We start from the raw sequence: 20093 nt of genomic DNA on the forward strand, positions 1-20093 counted from the left end.
TGAAGAGACCATTTTTTTTTAAATTTTAAGTAAGTATTTCTTAAATAAATGAAATATTTGGCTTTATTTTCTAGTTTTAAGGCCCATCACAGTCTTAGAGTGACGAGTGACTTTTTAGCAGTTTTTGCTGTGTATAAATTTATCATTGCCCATCTGTCTGACATTTAATAATGATGACTGAGATATCACTGCAATTACAGTTTATATGTGATAAATTACTGGAACGGGAACTAGAAAGAGCAGCAGCTATTCTGATGCTGCTGGAGAACGGTGATGATAAAACTCGCCTGTTTAAAGCAACAAAATGCAATATTTCCTCATCAAAATGTTTAAAAACACAAGAAATGTTATATATTTCGTTGAGTTGTGTATTTGAGTTGTGTAATTACTACAACTTCCCGGAAAACACAGGATACGTCAGAGACTGAAGGAAGCTGGCACCCATTACTAAATGTGATGTGAATGAAATTTCTATTCCATTCTTTTTCTTGGCCATTCTTCTCGTTTAGAGGTATAATGAGTGACGGAGTGGGTACAAGTTCCAATATGCAAATTAATGGCGTTTCCACAGACATTTAGGGTGGAACTGTGTAAGTGAAATTGAAGCACATGCACCTGTTTCCACAATAACTGATTTTTATAGACAGAATCGTGCATAAAAACATCTTTGTAAATCCAATGTAAAAAATGAGAGCTGCAACGATTGGGTGATTAATGGATTCGTTGTTTACTATTACATTAATTACCAGTGATGCGGATAATTGATTTACCATTTTGATAATGTAAATAATTTTTCTTTTGTGTGCTGAGTTTTATGCACCTGAGCCCAGGACTTCTGCTGGTCCTTTAAGGCAGTGGTGGAAAGATAATTAAAGCGAGAAGAGGGTTAAATGGGGTCATGAGGTGTAATAATCACTTCGGCCAGTAATTTGTTTGACGTTTTGTGTGTGTGCGTGCGTGTGTGTGTGCGAGAGAGAGATCCTCTGCGTATTTTCCATCGAGGATTATCTGGCTCGGTTTCTGCCCTCTTAGCCCATTCTCGCTTCATCTCGCAGCACTCCCCTCAGCCTGTTGACTCATGGTAATGTGAAGAGTTTGGCTGTGTGTCAGATCATCTGGAGTAATTTTTAGAAGCTGTGGAGTGCCACACTGACATCACCCCCCCACAGCCCCTCCACCCCCCACCACCACCACCCCCACACCCACCCAAAAGCACTCCCTGCCTAATCCCTCGTTTTCCCCCTTGTGAGGCCCTCCCATGTATGGCTGTGCCTTGAGGGATTGCATCCCGGCCCCCTGCGCAGACTCACATGCAGGATCACGTCATGTATAGGGTGCAGTTTACACTTGGCATGAAAATTGTGTCTTTGGTAATCTGATCACAAGCGGGCAGCCGTAAATACAGGTGTGAGCGCATCCTAACACATCGAGGATGCATTAAGATCTGATCACAAGAGCCACAGCAGGGGGTGATCAGGCAGGCATTCGAGCCCGACTGCAGTACAGTGTGAACACATGTGTCCTTGACTGTACTTGAAAGTCAACTCTGTAGTGTGCATGTAGCACGGAAACTGCATCCAGTGCTCATGTGAAACAAGTAAGACCAGGAAATGAGGCTTGGCAAAATGACACCACAATCTCCCTTTGAGTCTACGTACACCTGAGTGCAAAATGTTTAGTATTTTCTGTTTGGCAGTGATCATATTCTTTCAGCTGTAAACTATATTTGATGTCAACTAAATAAAAACACAATTCAAAAGTAGTATGTGTGTTTACATGCACTTTAAAATTTAAGTTTGGTGATATGCTATGGATCAAATCACAGTGATATTGTGCTAACAACAACAGGCACTTCCATGCAGACAAATGAAGACAATCTGTTTTCCATGCTTACGCCTTTATCTATTATCTTTCTGCAGTCTTTTTAACAATAAATAAATTAAACCAAGACATATTTCCTGTGTAGCAAAGCCTGATACATCTTATTCCTCTGTGTCGTAGATCTCCAATGACTACTAAAGACGCCTCAGTGAGACTCGCTGTTGCGCTGGGTGACATGTCTCTTCATTCCCATGAACACGTGAAATGTAGTTCATGAGTCAGTCTCATATACACTGTACTACTGCTGTAAATATTCATCAAAAACTACGAAAACAGCAGTAGGTAATCACCCGTGTTTATTAAATATTATTTTTTTTGCAGTGGTCTGTTTCCTGAAATGGCCATGTAAACAGCACTTCAGTTACAACATGAAGATCCTTGGTGGAGAAACATGATCACTTGATAATGTATAATCAAAGCCAAAGTTTGCTTGGGGTTATTCGTCACTGAAAGATGACGAGCGGCTAACAGGAACATCATGTGCTTGCACTGATGTTGACAAGTTTTCAGGTGGTTAGTTCAACTCGCAACTTACTATACTCTTACTATATATCCAAATGTGAATTGTCTGCAATAAACTCCAGAGACATTAGGGAAAATGTTTAAAATTTACACCTCACAAGAACAGACAATAATGACAGAGAAGTATCAAGCAAGTCTGTGCTCATCATGATGTCAGACATGACATCATCACGACACACAACAAAGTGAATACAGATGATCATTCTTGACAGTGGCCACAGGAGAATAAACAATCTTTCTTCTGGTAGGTTATTTCTTATCAGGCCTGGAAAGTTGAGCCTGACAAAATTGGACATAGGACAGATCGTGCTGCACTGCCTGCCCTGCAAGTCTGCAGTGAACCTGACTGAGAAGTGAACACGCATGATACAAAATAATAATAATAATCAGACCAAACAGTTGAAGTTGGCAGTGGCAGAGACAGTACATGGGGGGAACTGGCAACGAGTAAATTGGGGAGAAAAATTAAACAAAAACAAAACACAAACAAAAACAAAAACAACTACTACTTCTACTACTACTACTACTACTAATAATAATAATACAGCCTGAACACAGATCTCAAGCTCTATTTCTTATTTCACCATTTACTCACTGCACCCTAGTCATTTATTCTTTATGAATTATTCTAATTACGTATAAATGTGACGGGGTAGGGTAAGTTCCGACTAAATTACATGCACACTCTAGCCATAGACTAATCACACTAAAAGCAGCATATATAAATGTGCTATTTAACTGCCTTCACTTAGTTAATGTACCTTTTAATGCGGTTTTAAGACAAGACAAATTCTAGTCTGATTGATGCCAAAGAGGTGGTCAGTAAGCAGAGAGGGGGAAAGAGGAAAGGAGATGTATGAGGGACCTGCCATCTAATAAACATTAAATAATGTGATTAGCCCCGTGCTCACATGTTCTGAATGTACGGCTCGTATGGAAAGCGCTATAGTGTTTCACAGCGCTGTAAAAAGAACCAGTGGTATGTCCTTTATCATTCACTCTTTTAACACTTTTACAACCTTCAGCTATCCCTTTGACAACATGTTCGGTCATCTGTCTCATCATTCTTCCCGCTCAAATGTCCCCAGTTTTTTTCCTTTGTCTGTCTATTTTGTCTTTTTCCATCTTGCCAGCCTCTCTCACCACTTCATGTTTCTCTTGTCAGCAGTTGTAATGACACTGTGAGAAAATCCTCCTGACGCTCCTTGAAAGCCTACACCACTCAAGCATTTAAAAAGCTTAAATGGAAGTGCCTATACCAAACATGAGTGGTGCTGCCTAATAGTGAGGGTATATATATAGACACATTAAAGCTGTAAAAACATCGATTTTGGTATTTCCATTTAACGAACATTAATCTTTGCCACATTACCACATCCAAAAGCAGAGCTCGCAGTGTATGAGATGTACAGGGGAGGAGGCTGGGTGAAGTGGGGTGACAAATATGAGAAGGGAAGAAGAGGGCAAGAGGGAAGGACAAATGAGCTGTTACTGGATTTAATTTGATGCTCCGAGTTTAACAACACTATTTTTCATGGCTGGTCAGCAGGCATGATAGGAGTCTGCCAAACTGAATCTGAAGACTAATGTGTCATTATCTCATACACGGGGTTGATAACAGTGTGAAAGCAGTGATGAGCAGCGTTAATGTTAGTGATGGCAGCAACATATGATTAATGAATATTTTATTTATGAGAAAATGTACGTACAGCAATGAAATGTGCTTCCACAAGTTACATGTTTGTGCCCAAAACACTGGACGGCAGTGTTCCTTACCTCTAGAGGTTTCTGTGTTGGTTTATTTGCCTTTCTCTTCTGAAATAATAATCTCTGTTGGGAGAGGAATATAAAAAATATTAGCTTTCTTTTTTTTTAAATGGATTTAAGTTCTGGTATATTATCACAGTTAAACATTTGGAAATTGTAATCATCAGCTGGGACCAATAACAGGTTCAAACAGATTTCCAACATTTGAAGCAACAGTTTGACGGTTTGGGAAATGCACTTTCTTGCCGAGAGTTAGAAGAGAAAGTTTAATCAAAAATTAAATCATTTTAATGTCTAGTGCTAAATCTGAAGCTAAAACCTGCAGCTGATCAGCTTAGCTTAGCATAAAGACAGAAAACAGGGCAAAACAGTTAGCTAGCCCCGGCCAAAGGTAGCATCTGTCACTAGCACCTCTAGATATCGCTCATTAAAACGTTATAAAAGTTATTAAAACAATTTTAAATTTGACGTCCCTTACAACCACAACCTGTTAATCAGAGCCCCTGTACCTTTTCCTAAAGTCAAATTTAAGCACTTTTCAAGCACTTTTTGCAGTGTTCTACAGAAGTGTGACAACAAAAAATAATCACTCAAGCAATCACTGGACAAATAACTTCAAATTCAATTGCACAGATCAAACAAACACGATATAATTTGTCTATCAGTTAACTTTAGACGTGCTAGCAGGCAATTCTTTTGTTCTGTTTTCAGTCTTTATGCTAAGTAAAGTTAACCAGCTGCAGGTTTTAGCTCAAATGAAAGTGGTGTCAATGTTCTCATCTAACTTAGATTGGTGCTTTTCATTATGCTAACATGTCTCCTCGCCTTCCTCAGCTGCAGCGCTTCCTCGCGTCTTAGTTCCTCTCAGCGAGGGTGTGAGAGGGAGATATGTGAGGAAGAGACGTGTGGATTGAGGAGCAGGAGGAGTTTCTGATGACATGCTGCATCAAACCAACAAACATACAAATGTCCACAGTACAAATTCAAAATTTTACATTATTCATTTAGATCTGTAAATTATTTAACATAGCCAATTACTGTTAGTATTATCTGTGTTATTTATTATGATTAATTATATTATTTATTTACTTGCCTTATTGTCATCTAGCCAACGGCACACCACCTGGTTGTGTAAGAATTTGTGTATGTTGATTATAAAAAAATGACAATAATAATAAAAAAAAAAGTCATGTCCTTGAAGTACATTCGAGGGATTCTAAGATCCTCCATGACGGCAGAGGGGGAATGATTTCCGCATCAGAGGAGGTGAGAGGATGCAAGGAAGCATAAGTAAGCGTAAAGAAAAGCACCCTTAGCAAGACGGTGTGTTTCCTAAAATATCAAAAATTACTTTTAAAGAGATTTTGTAACCTCAATAGATTTGGACTGTATTCAGTGAAAACTTAATCCTCAGTTTGTTTGCCGATACGTACGTTTGACCTCCAGCTTGCAGGAGACGGTGGCCTCTCCCTGGGCGTTCTTGGCTCTGCAGGTGTACACGCCTCCATCGAAGCTGCAGGGCTTACGGATCTCCAGGGAGCAAATGCCCTGGTTAGAGATCTGACGATACTTGGGGTCGTCACCGATGATCATCTGATTCTTCAACCACTCGATCTTAGGCTGAAAGAAAAAAAAGAGAGACATTTAAAAAGTCACTAACATACCTACAGTGTACCTCACTGATACCTTCTCTGCGTCCAGTGCCAGCCCTAAAAATCCAAAAATCTACTCCACTGATGTTTTGATAATATATTGTCACAATGGAGTGAACTTTTGAGATTTAGGTTCACTTTGAATTGCATCAGTGTAGCGGATAAAAATGACTACATAGTGCATTTAATGAAAATCTTATTAAGTATAGAATTTAATAATGAATTTCAGCACTGGGGAAAACTCAGCATGCATGTGGATGGAGGGAGAGAAAAATCAATGTTTTTTTGAAGTTCTGGCTAATGAATTCCCTGACTTCACTGTAAACAGGAGCAACATTTACTTTTACAACATTGTCTTTTTTTTTTTGCAAATATATGTTTATATGCTTCCTTCATTTCCCAAGTTGAAGATGCTGCTGGAAATTCCAGTGTTACACACTGATTACAACAGTGGTCCTCCAACTTTTTTCAGTAATGTACCCCCTTTACCTTTGTAAAGACAGTACAATACACCACTGTGCCATCAGTGTCAGCTTGTTGAGGTAAATCCCATTAAAATATATTTTTTATTTTACTGACAGTATTTTTTGGCACCATTTTTGCTTCTTTCATTATAATGAGGTATTGTAGTGTTACATGATGATGCATAGATGGCCTGACCGAAAAATCTTTAATCTTTAATGAAAAGTTTGTTTGGTCCAGACCTCAATAAATACCACATCATCATTTCTTTTTTCAGTGAACATGAAAATTGTAATGCAAAATTGATCATTTCCACTAATCGTATTGCATATTGCAATTAAAATGTCATTCAGTACTGACACTGGCATCCTGCTCACAATGAACATAACTGGGTTGCTCTCCTCGTCTGTCTGGTTTTATGTGAGTTGACAGTTTTCAACAGTGTATGATTATGTAGAAAATAGGAATACTGAATAGAAATTGTGGTTATGGAATTATGCAGTACTCCAAAATACCCCCTGGGGTGCCAGTACCCCCATTTCAGAAACACTGCATTACAACAACCCTGTGAATCAGAATTGCTTGTTTTTGAGTCAGTGGTTTTACTTGTGTTTTTGGACAAACTGAACATTTGAGTAGACTGAGCTGTCAGTCAGCTGTCAGCGTATCTTCCAGTGAGATCAGACAGGCCGTGCTGAGTGTGACAGTTGTGTAGAATCTGAGTAACTCAAATCTTTTTCCTGACACCAGGTATGTGCTGCTGTGGGTTTCAGTGACACTCTCCATGCGTGGATTTCTTCACAGTCTGGCTTCATGCAAGGTGACTCTGGTGATTGGATTTCACATCAGCTGATGCGCTGAATATTTAGTTCTGTGTCGCTGCTTACGACAAGTTTTCAGAATAGACGTTTCTTCTATTTTAGGCGGTTCAGGGACTGACGTGTGATTTTAGAAGGTAAATAAGTTCAAACACTTTGAGTATGTAGGTTATTCTCTGATGAAGTAACAAGTGTAAATAGATTTTTTTAGATCCATAGATTAAATATTGATGAACTGGCTTATGGAATAAGATTATTAAGAATGAATTCAGTGAAACAGCTTAGACAAGATAAAATATGTAGAAAGTGACATTTTTACACAAGTACCAAGAAGGAACAGGTCTAACATTTAGGTGGGTTTGAAATTTAACTTTTTAAGTTTAAGTTGTAAAGTGAAAACTAATGTCATCGGTTGAGTCTCCAGTGAGCTGCCTGATGGAGGAGATGGAGGCTGACGAAAATGAGGGACATGTTTTCATCCGAGGCAGCACATCAAGTACGTTATATTTGAGCCTTTGGCAGTGGGAGATGCTTCCACAGATGTTGATGATGTTGTTGCAGACCAACACCTCCAACAAATGGTAATGCTGTTAGTGCTGCTTATCTTGGTTGATCTGCAGGTTTCATTTGGACATATCGCTCCAAACTCTATGATCAAATGGGATTATAGTTTGGTCACTGCATCAGTGCATGGAATCAATAATGAGAACGCAAATGCATGACTATATATATATATACATACACACATACATAAATATAGTGGATATATAATATAATACTCATAATTATGTTTTCTATTGTATATAATCATTGGAAAATAAGGTGCTTCATGTTTTCGTTACCTTAGAATGAACCATTTAAATCTACAGAGGGCGCAGGTCCTCCTCCATGGAGGTCGCCATGTTGCACCAACATGTTTCTACAGTAGCCAAGAAGGGACAAACCAAACACTGGCTCTAGATACTGCCTTTAGTGTTCTGCATGAGTTCTGTGGCCCTCATAGGTTCTCCTACATGTTTGGAAGGGGAGTGTGAGACAAGATGTTTCAAATCTGCAAGCTCACAGATAGATGCCACTAAATACTACACACTGGTCCTTTAATCTAAACAGGTTTTACATGCACATTTATTTATTTATTATCAAAATAGCAATTGTAAGTGCAATATCCAAATCAATTTTTGATGTGATTTTGTTGATATAGATTTACTGTAATGCTGTTGGCAAAACAGCAATTTAATGAAGCACTATAGTGCTACAGAGATGGCCTGGTCTATACAAAATTGGTCATTCCCACTAATCGTGTAATAAGAATAATCATCTGTAAAAATAATTGCAAAATGATTTTTTTGTACAATATTGTGTAGCCCTAACACCAAATTAAACTGCAGATCTGCTGTGTGTAAATGTGTGCAACATCACTCTAATTAAAGACTACAGATTGAACAGATACCTGCTGCCTTCAGACAGCTGTTGAGGTCACCAGAGAAGAAGACTGGCCTTCAGAACAGGCTACCTACTAACTGCAGTGGATTATGGAGCTGTTAAAAATCTCTTATGAGTTTCACTCTTCATTCTTTCAGAAAGAATAAATGTGATGTCAAAAATAATGACATGTCAGCCATGTGATTTCAGGGAGTTTTTATGGATGGGGTAAATAAAGAGACTAAAATATTATGAGACACAACTGTGCAGTGAAGTGTCAATCTGTTCTGAGCAGGTGGGCAGTGGACCGCACGAGACACACTCATTCTTGGCACCAAGACCGCAGTGTGCTGCTGGGTTGGCACCGACACACCCTTGACCGCACCTCTCCTTCTACTGGGATGCATGACGTGCCACAACATACCAAACCAGAGCAGGTGGGGAGATTGCCTCAGTGTAGGAGTGCAACGGTATGAGAACTTCACAGTATCACAACTGTGTTATGGCACAGTTTGGTTGAATAAAGGTAGAGTTCAATATTTTTAAAAGAATAACACAATATGGCAGAATTCAATAACATAGATATGCAAACATATGATAACCATCAATTTTCATACCATGGTATATTGAGAAACTGGCATACCGCTGCAACTTTACCTCAAAGTGCCCCCAAAAATGAATTTATTGGAAGAGTTCAATCAGGAAGACTCTTCTTTGAATTTCTGGACCTGTAGTTTATTTCTCGTACTCATATTTTCCTTGCTGTCATTGTAAATCTGCTGCTCCATCAGCTCATCTTGCTGCTAAAGATGTTCATGATTAATTATTATTAAATTAATTGCTGTTAAGACTTCATTAATCAGTAATGTATATTTTATGTACCACTTCTCTAGAGCTCAAGGGTTTTCTCATGGTTTGGTTTGGTCTGCCCTTTTAGTCTAGAAATGAACAATTGACATTTTTTTGGTTGGTGGAGCCACTTGTTGAATAAAGACAGGCAGACCAGAGCAGGCGTTTTGAGTGAGAGCCTTAATGTGTTTTTATTCAGTTTCATTAAATTGTCATTGCCTTATGAATTAACATTTCACTAATGAATTCTGTAAATAAGACTTAAAATGAGAAAAATATTTGCATGCTGTACCTTAATTTTTAATGATTAATCAATAAATGGATTGTTAACATTTTCAACTATCAGATCAGGAAAATACACAAAATTTGCAAAACAAATTGCTGCTGTCTTTAAATATATTTCTCTCTCTGCCTTTAATGGTTTGTAAGTGTGTTTATCTCCCTGTAAAAACACCGAAGACTTTTGGTCAAGATTAATGCCAGTTTCCCAGAGTGACACTGTATTCCACACCCTGTGCCAACTCAGCACTAGAGCCCTTAGTCTTGTTTAATTGACAAAGATAAAGGCAGCATAAACCCATCCACACATTCCCCCTGCTCTTATTTTATCCTCCTCTCTCTGTCCTATCACATTTCTGTCTTTGGGAATCCAAAGCATCTGTGTGTGTGTGTGTGTGTGTGTGTGTGTGTGTGTGTGTGTGTGGATGTCAGTCACACTGATAACACTGCTGCTGTCTGGACGGCTGGCAAAAATAGTACCTTCTGTGATACAGCAACATCTCCACTTAGCCATGACAGGACAACGGGCTATACTCCTTATCATTGTCTCTTCTGTCTCTTCCCTGCGTATCTATCCTCTCAGCTCGGCTCAGCTCTACTCGTCCTCTCTGCCTCTATTTACAACAGCTCTTTATCAGACAGCAGGACAGCTTATCTCACTACATGGCTGTCTGCTGCAGCACCTCCACGGCTCTCAATGGGCTCTGGACCCTGAGGCAGAGGAGAGAAAGCGTCTCAATAAACACACTCACAGCCCGAGTGTGAAATAATGTAATTTATGGAAGTTGTATAAAGACAGAGAGATTAAAAAAAAAAAAATAAGAGCGACAATGAGTGTGCACAAGTGGGTGAGATAAATGAAACAAATCACATTTATTTTAATGTAACTCAATTGTTTGTAATTACATGTAATTGTACGGTTCATAGTGGTGTAAGAGGAGGAACTAAGTGTTGAGTGTCTGAATGATGACATTGAGGGATTAACCTGTGACAGCAGTTTCAAATGTATAAGGTCAAACATGGGTTAAGTACACACTGAGAGTATGTGGGTGTCCTGTATGGAGGAGGTGTTCAGTGTCTCTCCCTGCAGATGAACAGTGGATATGTTTTCACACAGCTGCTATAACTCACTTGCTCTGATAGCAGAACTCAAGCCTGCTGGTCCACAGAGACGGGCACAAAAGACTCATTTAGACAGAGTGGGTCTATGTTTATAGATCTTAATTTCAGGGTGTGAATCAGCAACAACTGGGTCCTTTTTTTTCAAACACTGTATAAGCCACAGCATACTGTATTTACAGCTCTGGGAATTTCCGACACATGCCACGTGAAGAAATTTCAAACCAAGGTTTCTGGACCCTCTTGGTGGTCCCTGAAACATGAAAAGGGTTGCATCCAAATGGGCCGATGAGAATAGACTTAGTCGTCCAAGTTTTCATTGGGCTGTTAATCGCAGGAAAACAACCAAAACAAACCCCTAAACCTTTTCATTCACGAGATGTGCCTTGTTGTTAGGGCCTGGATGCAGACCCGTTCTCTTCTAACATGGAAGACACTGAGTCTGCAGCCAAAAATCAGCGTCAGTTTTGTCAAAGTTACAATAGAAAAAGATTTTTCACTTAAATACAAAATGCAAGAGCTTTCTGTTTTTAAGGTAATGTTTAATTGTTGAACCACTAGAGGCAAATATTGTACTTTTTGCTCCATTTATTTGAAAACTTACTAGTTACTTCGCAGATTCAGATAAACAAATAAATCATGATGTTTTATTATTGGTTAAGAAAAGACTGATCCTTCGTTACTTTAAGTAAAGTTTAATGCTAATATTTTTGTACTTTTACTTAAGTAAGATCTTGCATGCAAGACTTTTACTTCTACACAACAGTATTGCTACTCATTCACAATTACTTTCTTATTTAGAAACTTTTACTATGAAGCTGCAAAATCAGGAAATGTTGGTTTTTCATCAGCAGTAACTAAACACACGAATCCTATCCAGCTGAAAGCAAACATGAAACACTAAAATAAAGCAGATAACCTGGAAGTACAAGCAGTGACGCAGGAGAGAAACTAATATTTAAACCACAGAGATTCAGTAAGAAGCTACAAAAGCACTGAGGGCCAAATACAGAAACTTTTACAAATGTCTTTATCTCTTCTCTTCTGCACACACACAAACTGAGTCTCTGCTTCCCAGCAGACATCAGGAAAAAGAAGCAGAAATTCAAAATCATTTATTAGCAATGGGAAAAGTGTCAACCGCCTTTCTAACAAGTTTAACTGGCCTTTAAAAACCTGTATATGCACGCTAATTTTGGTGTAAAAACAATATAAGTATGATGCTTTAAATAATCATGATCTTTAGCGCTGGCCAAGGTAAAGCTGATGGAGTCAGGAGAGGAACAATGTTATACCGTGTTGAAATAAATGAACAAATCAGTCTCCTTACTGGTTCTTCTGACACATTCAGAATCATTACCAGTATTTAGTGTCAATTAACAGGTGGTTTGCTTTGTGTCCCTTGAAAAATGTATATTTCAAAGGCTCACGATTATGGTTTTGTATTTCTCTAATGTAGCACGATGTTAACAATGTTAACAATTTATATTAACAATGTGTTAAACACTCAAATTAATATCATAAACATATATGACTAGTCTATTAAGAAAATCTGGTTAGTGGCAGCCCTAAACATGAATATCTACTGCTATCAATGCCTGTTCTCTCAAATCCTTGTGTTAGCTTGTGTCGTCACATTCAGGCTATTCAGGGACAGTCAGGTTTGCCGAGGGCAGTCCAAGCCTACATCGGTTCCTGTTTGATTTGTCTCAACTACAGTGGCATGTGCAGACCGTCCACCCACTGCCGTCCTTGGTGTGAGGAGCCAAGGACAGCTCGGACACATAATCAACTGCATTTCCAGCATGGCCTGCCACCTAAGCCGTCTGCGTCAGCCAGACAACTGTAAAGATATGTTTAACCAGAGCAGCAGTCGCCAAGAACAGTGAGAGACATACTGAAACTTCACATAGACATACCAGTGTAAGCCCTGCCCCAGTTCTACAGTGCGTCTTTATAGCGGTGACATTAATACCTCATTGGAAGCAGCATCTCACACACTCAAATGATTTATAGAGGCCAGTAAGAACAAAACCATTTAAATATAGAATAACAAATGCTGGATCAGAGAAATAGAATTCAACCTCCAACAATATGTTAAATATTCCAAATCCAGATGTTTGCCCAGTGAGCATGTGCTCCAAACAACCAATCAAAGCTTAAAATAGTAGCTGTTGGCATTAGCTATCAGCTATAAGGACAAGATAGACTGATAAAAGACTATAATAGTGTGTGTCTGACCTTGGGGCATCCACGAACGGAACACAGCAGCTTGGTGGTGTATCCCACGGTGGCAGCGCGGTCACTAAGGGCGGTGGTGAACTTGGGTGCCTCACTGAAGTCGTGCTCCGGGTACTCGGGAGGCTTGTAGACAATACCTGTGAACACATGGAGCGAGGTTCAGACCTCACTGTTGACTACATCTTAGTATTGCATGTCAAAAGTCCCTCAAATATTGAGTTTTGTGACCAAGATATTCTCAGATGATAATTAAACGTCGGTACAATACTTATATTGGCTGATATATTGGCCTGGCTGTTTTATCCGTCCACTATCCAAACAAAATGCTCAAGGTTCATCTTTCCTCTGACAAGTCAGACACATGGGTAGCATGGGTAGACACTTGGCTTGCACACTCAAATGCAGGAGTAAGGGTCAGGTTATGGTCGATCAGAACTAGCTCAAATGACATGATGTTGGACAACATCAGAAATCAAATGTGTTTGTATTCGTGGCCACATTGGAAGGTGGAAATCTTCACAGAGAAGCAGAGAATTCAACAATCACATAAATGCAGACATTAATGCAGACATTTTCAGATTTACGACACATCTCACCCATTGTTGGAATCATTCTGAGTGAAAAACAGCCACATTTTAGATCGTTTAGCTCTGCATTTTAACTATGTTTAAAGTAGGCGCTAGCTACTGGAAGGGTACCATCACGACAGGGTGTTGTGGTAATGTTAACTAGGCACGTTGCTGTTACAGGCATATCACATTTGGCGATATGTCTGTTACGTTCACACTAAAGGGGAACTATTTATATCAACAGCTCAGGTGTGTGGCACCAGAATGAGGCACCGTAATCTAAGTTGTGACACACTTTGGTAGGTGCAGACGTGTAAGAACCGGTGCCATGCTGGCACGTTTTCAGTACCCGGTCCTAGAAGGGACACATGCATGTACAGACACTTAACATGTGCATACAAACCGCCAGATTTAGTGCATTGTCTTACATAATCAAATGACATCCCTTGCAGGGACACATGCACAGGTAAAAACACAAAAACACAAACAGGAAGACACTCACTCACTCACACACAAACACACACACACACACACACACACACACACACACACAGACAGGAAGAGCGACATTTGCTCTGCCAGCTGTCTTGATGTTGTCGGAGCCTCTTCAAATTTATTTCAGTAGTAGCTGAGCACTGGCCAAGAGAGCTACACACTTCTGATTAAAGCAGTGCCAAGGCCGTTTCCACTCCTCAAGGCTTCACTTTAAACACACCCACTCACACACACTCAAGACCTACTGCAGCTCATTAAATTCTAAGTGCCCACTTGCACAGCAGTCCTGCCACTATCATATCAACAAACTGACCACGGAGGAATTAAGGAATGACTCAGGAAGGTCACCTGTCTTCAGGATGGTGGCCACCTCCTTGGTGACAGCGCAGGACTCAGAGGTACCCACTTGGTTCTGAGAAAACACCCTGAAGCCGTATGAGTTTCCCATGATGAGGTCGGAAACGGTGGCAGTTAGCCGGTGGTAGTTCTCCAGCACCGTGAACCACTCCTGCAAGCGGAGGCAAAACAGACGGGCCAGTTTAGAAAAGCACAGATAGAAAAATATATCATCACGTGTCCTCATCAGACTGGTTATTACAAGTGAACTTCATTAACCATCATAATCATGATATCTTCTCGTTGGCAGTTAGATTTTCATGTTTATGGCCACTGAGATCTGCACCGGGTCGGGTACAGACAGGATTTATTTAAAGAAATTCACAAGTGTGGGCAGGGGTACAAATCAATTAAGGGAAAGGAGAACAATAATGCAGCACATACAATACAATAATATTTTTTTCCTTGAAGAAGTCAAAAATGAAAATAACTGTTCAGTATTTTCAACATTTACATCCACTAACACGGTAATATTAGGCCAGCAGGTTTTTATTGTGAAAACATAACACACAACCTTTGACCCCATATCCTGCCAAACATTGGGACGTCGCTGTTTGATCTGACAGTGATGAAGGCGAGCTGATAGATAAAAAATTATAACACAAAGGCAATAATAGCTGAAGGATGCCATGGCTGGATATTTGGGAGGACTGCTGCTTGTAAAAAGTTTCAAAAAGTATTAGCTTTTGATAGCAGCGATCTAAGCTTACTATGGAAACACACATTGCAGGACTCAACCCAGCTCTATACCCTCCTTCTTCTCTTTTCTAATCCATCTCTCCCACAATTTTTCTCTCTCTGTCTGTCCATCCACTCCAGACATCTGTAGAGGAGTCCTCTCTGCCTTATGAATTTATAGCCTAATAAATAGGATGCCTAGTTTAGATTAAATTCTCTCTACGCACTTCACCACCATGTATAAATGACACCCCATTTACACTTGCATTAAAATGGGATCTGTGTCAGGATGTGTTATGCTGATAATAAACAGTCCGATCTTGCCTTTGCGTTTACACCTGGTATTTTTATGTGTTCTCGTTATCCTCTTTGAGACTGTATCTATGTCCTCCAGAGCAAAACCTGCAAGTGAGGAATTTGATGTCGCAGCAGATCAGCCCCAGCTTCCCTTACAAATCTCACAGTTCTTTAAGTTGCTGAGTAATGGGAAGCTTTATAAAACAGACAAAGACAAATTCAGAATTATTCGTCTCCTCTTGCAAATTTGGCAAATGTAATACATTCATTTATTCCTGTCTTTGTATAACAAATATGGCGTCAGTTTGATAGAAAAATTATATGCCCTGTTAGCAGCACATCAGCTGTAAAGATGAGTGCAACCACACACTGCACGCAGTTATTTCTTACTGTATATCATTCATTTCCCACCTGCATTGCTTTCGTTTTTCATGCAGCTCTGTTGAGTAACCTGCTAAAAGAGTGCTATACAATACTTATGTACTCGCCTATGAATATCCTGGGCTGCCTTATAGGCTCTGGTAGCTGCTTTGTCAATTATTTTCAGCACTTAGTGGTGGCAGTATCTTCTTACATCTCTGCAAGATCTCTTTCAGAACCATGAGTCACAACTTTAAAACGACCTGTTAGCATTTTGATGAACTGTAACCCCTCGAGAAAAGCAAAAAACTAATCCAGACTGCATAAAAAGGTTGATGTTTAAATACTGTGTATACACAGTGCTGCAGCCCAGTACAGCAGCGTTTGCACCCACTTTAAGGTGTGAATTGACTGATGAATGCAAACACAGATAAAATGGGAATATTATTAAAGCATGCCAGTCCTGATCATGTATGACACATCTGTCTTGTGTGGCTCTATCAGCATCAACGGGGAGAAATCAGACACTGAACTATAAATCAAAACTACGCTATAGGTATCTACGGTGGGATTCCCGTTAACTCCCCTTAATCCGTCTATGTCTGCAACTTCAAACAGTCTGACAATGCAATTGGCCCGGTGTGTTTGCATGTGAACATCTGCCATACCCCGGTCTTCCTGTCAGCCTTCTGGACAACATATCCGGTGATCTCTGTGTTGCCATTATCTTTGGGAGGCGTCCATTCCAGAGCAGCGTTGAAACCCCAGGAGTCCACCAGCTTCACACTGGCAGGAGGGCCGGGCAGCTCTGAGGGGACACATTACTGCTTTTATAAAGGATTAAAATCACAACCAGCGAAGCATGAGAGGTCTCTGCTCCCAACCAAGTTAGATCAAAAGTGGACCATATATTTGTACGTTAATGCCTCTACAGCTTTTAACGGCAGCAGCTGACAGCTGGGTCAAACACTATGGGGTCAAAGGGCATTGTTGTTAGAGGTGTGATATATGTTGTCTAGTGCTTTAAATGTCTGTTGGAGCAAGTCACGAATCACAAAACCAACAACAAGTCAACAAGTCAGCTGCGCAAACAGCTGAGAAGTTTCAGTGGGGAGGTCTGAAATAAGTCAACATTTACACATCGCATGCACGCACATGATGTAAACATGTGCATGTGTGACTCACCCACGATCTGAAGGGTGATGGTGGCTTTGTCTTCAAAGCTGTCCACTTTAACGGTCATCTCATAAACACCAGAGTCCTCCCTCTGTGAGGTGCGGATAAACAAGATGCTGTCCTTGTCACTGTTCCTGATGTTGACCCTCTTTGTATCCAAAGGCTGACCGTCCTTCAGCCAGGACACCACAGGTTTGGGCTTTCCCTGATGAGTTGGAAAAAGACAACTAAGAGGTGCAAGGTGGCAACGTAAAGGGTTTTCCCTGCCTGTCTAACTCTAATTTTGACTGCCAATGCAGAAATGATGTACAACTTCTGCAAGATCAAGGTTATTATGAGCAAATGAATGTGTGTTTATAACGAAAGCTAAGTTTAGCTTAAGGTACAGAAATAAATATGACTGGATATTGAACCTTGGTTGTAACTTTTTGAGAACCAGCACTTGACAGATCATTTATAACAGCGTATATCAGAGCCGTCACTCTCAAACACAGGGATTTCACTTGGGAACCATCAATAAATTACTGTTTGTGAGACACAAAACCGATGTAATGTTCAATAACTTGTGATGACCATGTTAATGAAGATTATGACTGGTCTCATGTAGCACTCCTATTTTGATTGCTTATGTGTAATTAATTTATTTTTTTATACAAATATCTGAATAGAAAATACTTGCAGCTTTTTCAACAGCTTCCATATCATGTGACCCAGTGACAAACAGGACACAGCTCTTCTTCTTTTTCTTTTTATATTAGTGTATTTATGGAAAATTCATGGGTTTATTTCAATATCAGGCTCTGCCCTTTTGTCCCTTTATCTCTCCCATCTTTCTTTGTCTGCCCTCAAGTTGCTAAGCAAGAGTGAAATTATTTTTTTTCTCTTGAGTGTGGGGAAATCTAAAGGTGCGCGCCCAAACTGCGTACTTTGCCACCTTTACAGTACAGGAAAAAAAACAGGGACAACCCTGATGTGGTACGTTCAAACTATACAGATGGTGCGTGTGTGTGCTGGCTTACAAGAAAGGGGATGACCAGGTTGATCTGCTCTCCAACCTGCTTCACATAGCGGGATCTGAGGGTGCGGGGCATGCGGATCTTGGGACGGTCTGAAAAACAAGAAGTCAAGTCAGACACATGCATCATCCATCATAATGAACTTTTCTTCTTTGATTAACTGATCTGTTAATATGGTACAAGTGACATCATCTTGACTCCTGTGGGCATAAATCATTAGCTAGCATTGCCGGCTACAAGTGTAGGGTGTATAACATGTGATTGAAATGTCCCATTTGTGTCTTCTTCAAACTGGGGTCATGTATGCTCAAAATGAAAGGTCAACAGGACCTAAATAGACCAGCCACTGCTCAGCAAAGATGAAAAGAGGACATGACTGAAAGATGCTAAAATTAACCCTCCAAGTTAGCGCATACTGTGTAACGATCCAAATTTATCACAAAACCTTAACATTTTTCGATAGTTTTGATAGTAAACTTGTTTTGTTTTTTGAAAGGATAATAATGTATGGTTTAGAGCTGCAATGACTAATCCATTAGTCAATCAAGTAAAATAATCTGTTTTGATAAAGGATTTATTGTTTCAGTCATTTTTCAGAAAAAAAAGCCAAATACTCTTCAGTTTCAGCTTATAAAATGTGACGATATGCTGCTTTTACTTGCTACATAATTAATACTCAGCTTTTGACTCTTGATCAGACCAAAAAAAAAAAGCAAACTAAAGACATCACTTTGGGCTCTGACAAATTAGAAATAGCAACTTTTCACTTTTTGTTTAACATATTATAAACTAAACTGTTAAAAAAAATCAAAATAATTAGTAGATGTAGTTCCAGTATGTTTGTAAGATAAATTATTACTAGTGTTGACACTTTATTTTCATTGTTTGACTGAATTATGCATCTAAATGTGGGATTTGCTTTTATTCAATTATTCAAATTATTAGGCCTACATGAAGACATAAATTAATACCAAAGTGACGCCAATGATACTTTCATGACACAATATTTGAAATAATTCATTTATATCCCAGTATTATTGATGAGTATTAGTGGTCATAAAAGTAAAAAACGATATGAAGAACGTTCCTGTGTGTGAGAGGAAAAGTACAGTATCTGGGTAGAGAAAGGCAAAAGGAAGACCCTGCATCCAGCAGCTCTTAAAATAACTTTGGTGATGAGACACTTAGAGAACCCCAACACGTGTTCCCTCTTGTCACCGCACAAAGAAGCAGCAGGAAGATGTCATCACCTTCAACTGACTGGAGTGGTCAAACCTACAAACACAAGTCCAGTGGACTGGATATTCGGATACTGCAATCGGCCATAATTTCATAGTATTTCAATTAATTGTCCACAAATATCCACAGATGCTGCAATTTTTAAGGGAAAGATGTGGGGGGAAACAGCATTATAATGAAGTACTGTTCTCTACATGTAGAGTTCCTGTACCCTTTTTCCAAAGTCAAATTCAAGCACTTTTAAAGCATTTTTAAGGTGCGCTGAAGCTTTTACAGCACCTTACAGCTATGGTAAATGGCATATTTAGACAAATTTACAGCCCAAATTATGTTTTGTGATAGCATTCTACACAAGTGTGACAAATTAAAGGAAACACAACAAAGTGTCGCATTTCAAAATGTGTCACCTGTTTGTAAGTAGACTTGGCATGCTAAATAACTGAGCCAACAGAAAACAGACAATTTACTTTAATTTCAATAAAAATCCTTTATTTACCATGATGTCTTCTTTATTTTGTGGCAAAGGCAAAAGCAAATAAGCTCTCTCTGACTTATTTTATTTCAAGGATTTCCAGCACCCGTTAGAACCCTGGATTTAAAAAAACATGTACAGACCAGGACTGCACAGTTAATCACAATATTATTGAAATCGCAATAGGGCCAAGTGCGACAACCAAATCACTGAACCTGAACCGACTCCAGCAAATGTCACATCATCATGGTTTTAATAGTCGTTTTTTCAGTAAAAAATGAAAATTGTGATGCAAAAATTATTCTGAATTATATCTGAAAATGTGTCAATATAATCACAATATGATTTTTTACCATAACACGCAGCCCTACTGGAAAACACAG

At 39.4% G+C, this 20093-nt stretch overlaps 1 protein-coding gene across 25 annotated transcripts in view; it reads right to left on the bottom strand.

The window, feature by feature from the left end:
• mybpha (myosin binding protein Ha) overlaps positions 1-20093 on the bottom strand; it is a 31974-nt gene that overhangs the window by 1533 nt on the left and 10348 nt on the right. For all 25 annotated transcript variants that reach the window (XM_084721093.1, XM_084721095.1, XM_084721096.1 and 22 more), the window contains 7 exons: positions 18003-18091; positions 16993-17188; positions 16476-16615; positions 14425-14584; positions 13013-13149; positions 5604-5790; positions 4180-4233 (listed from right to left, as the gene is read on the bottom strand). In XM_084721093.1, the coding sequence (XP_084577219.1) occupies positions 4202-4233; positions 5604-5790; positions 13013-13149; positions 14425-14584; positions 16476-16615; positions 16993-17188; positions 18003-18091 (941 nt within the window). In that variant the 3' untranslated portion in view covers positions 4180-4201. The remainder of the gene's footprint in view (positions 1-4179; positions 4234-5603; positions 5791-13012; positions 13150-14424; positions 14585-16475; positions 16616-16992; positions 17189-18002; positions 18092-20093) is intronic.

The sequence above is a fragment of the Lutjanus erythropterus genome, chromosome 6 (genome assembly GCF_056507025.1).
Source record: "Lutjanus erythropterus isolate fLutEry1 chromosome 6, fLutEry1.hap2, whole genome shotgun sequence".
NCBI lineage: Eukaryota > Metazoa > Chordata > Actinopteri > Lutjaniformes > Lutjanidae > Lutjanus > Lutjanus erythropterus.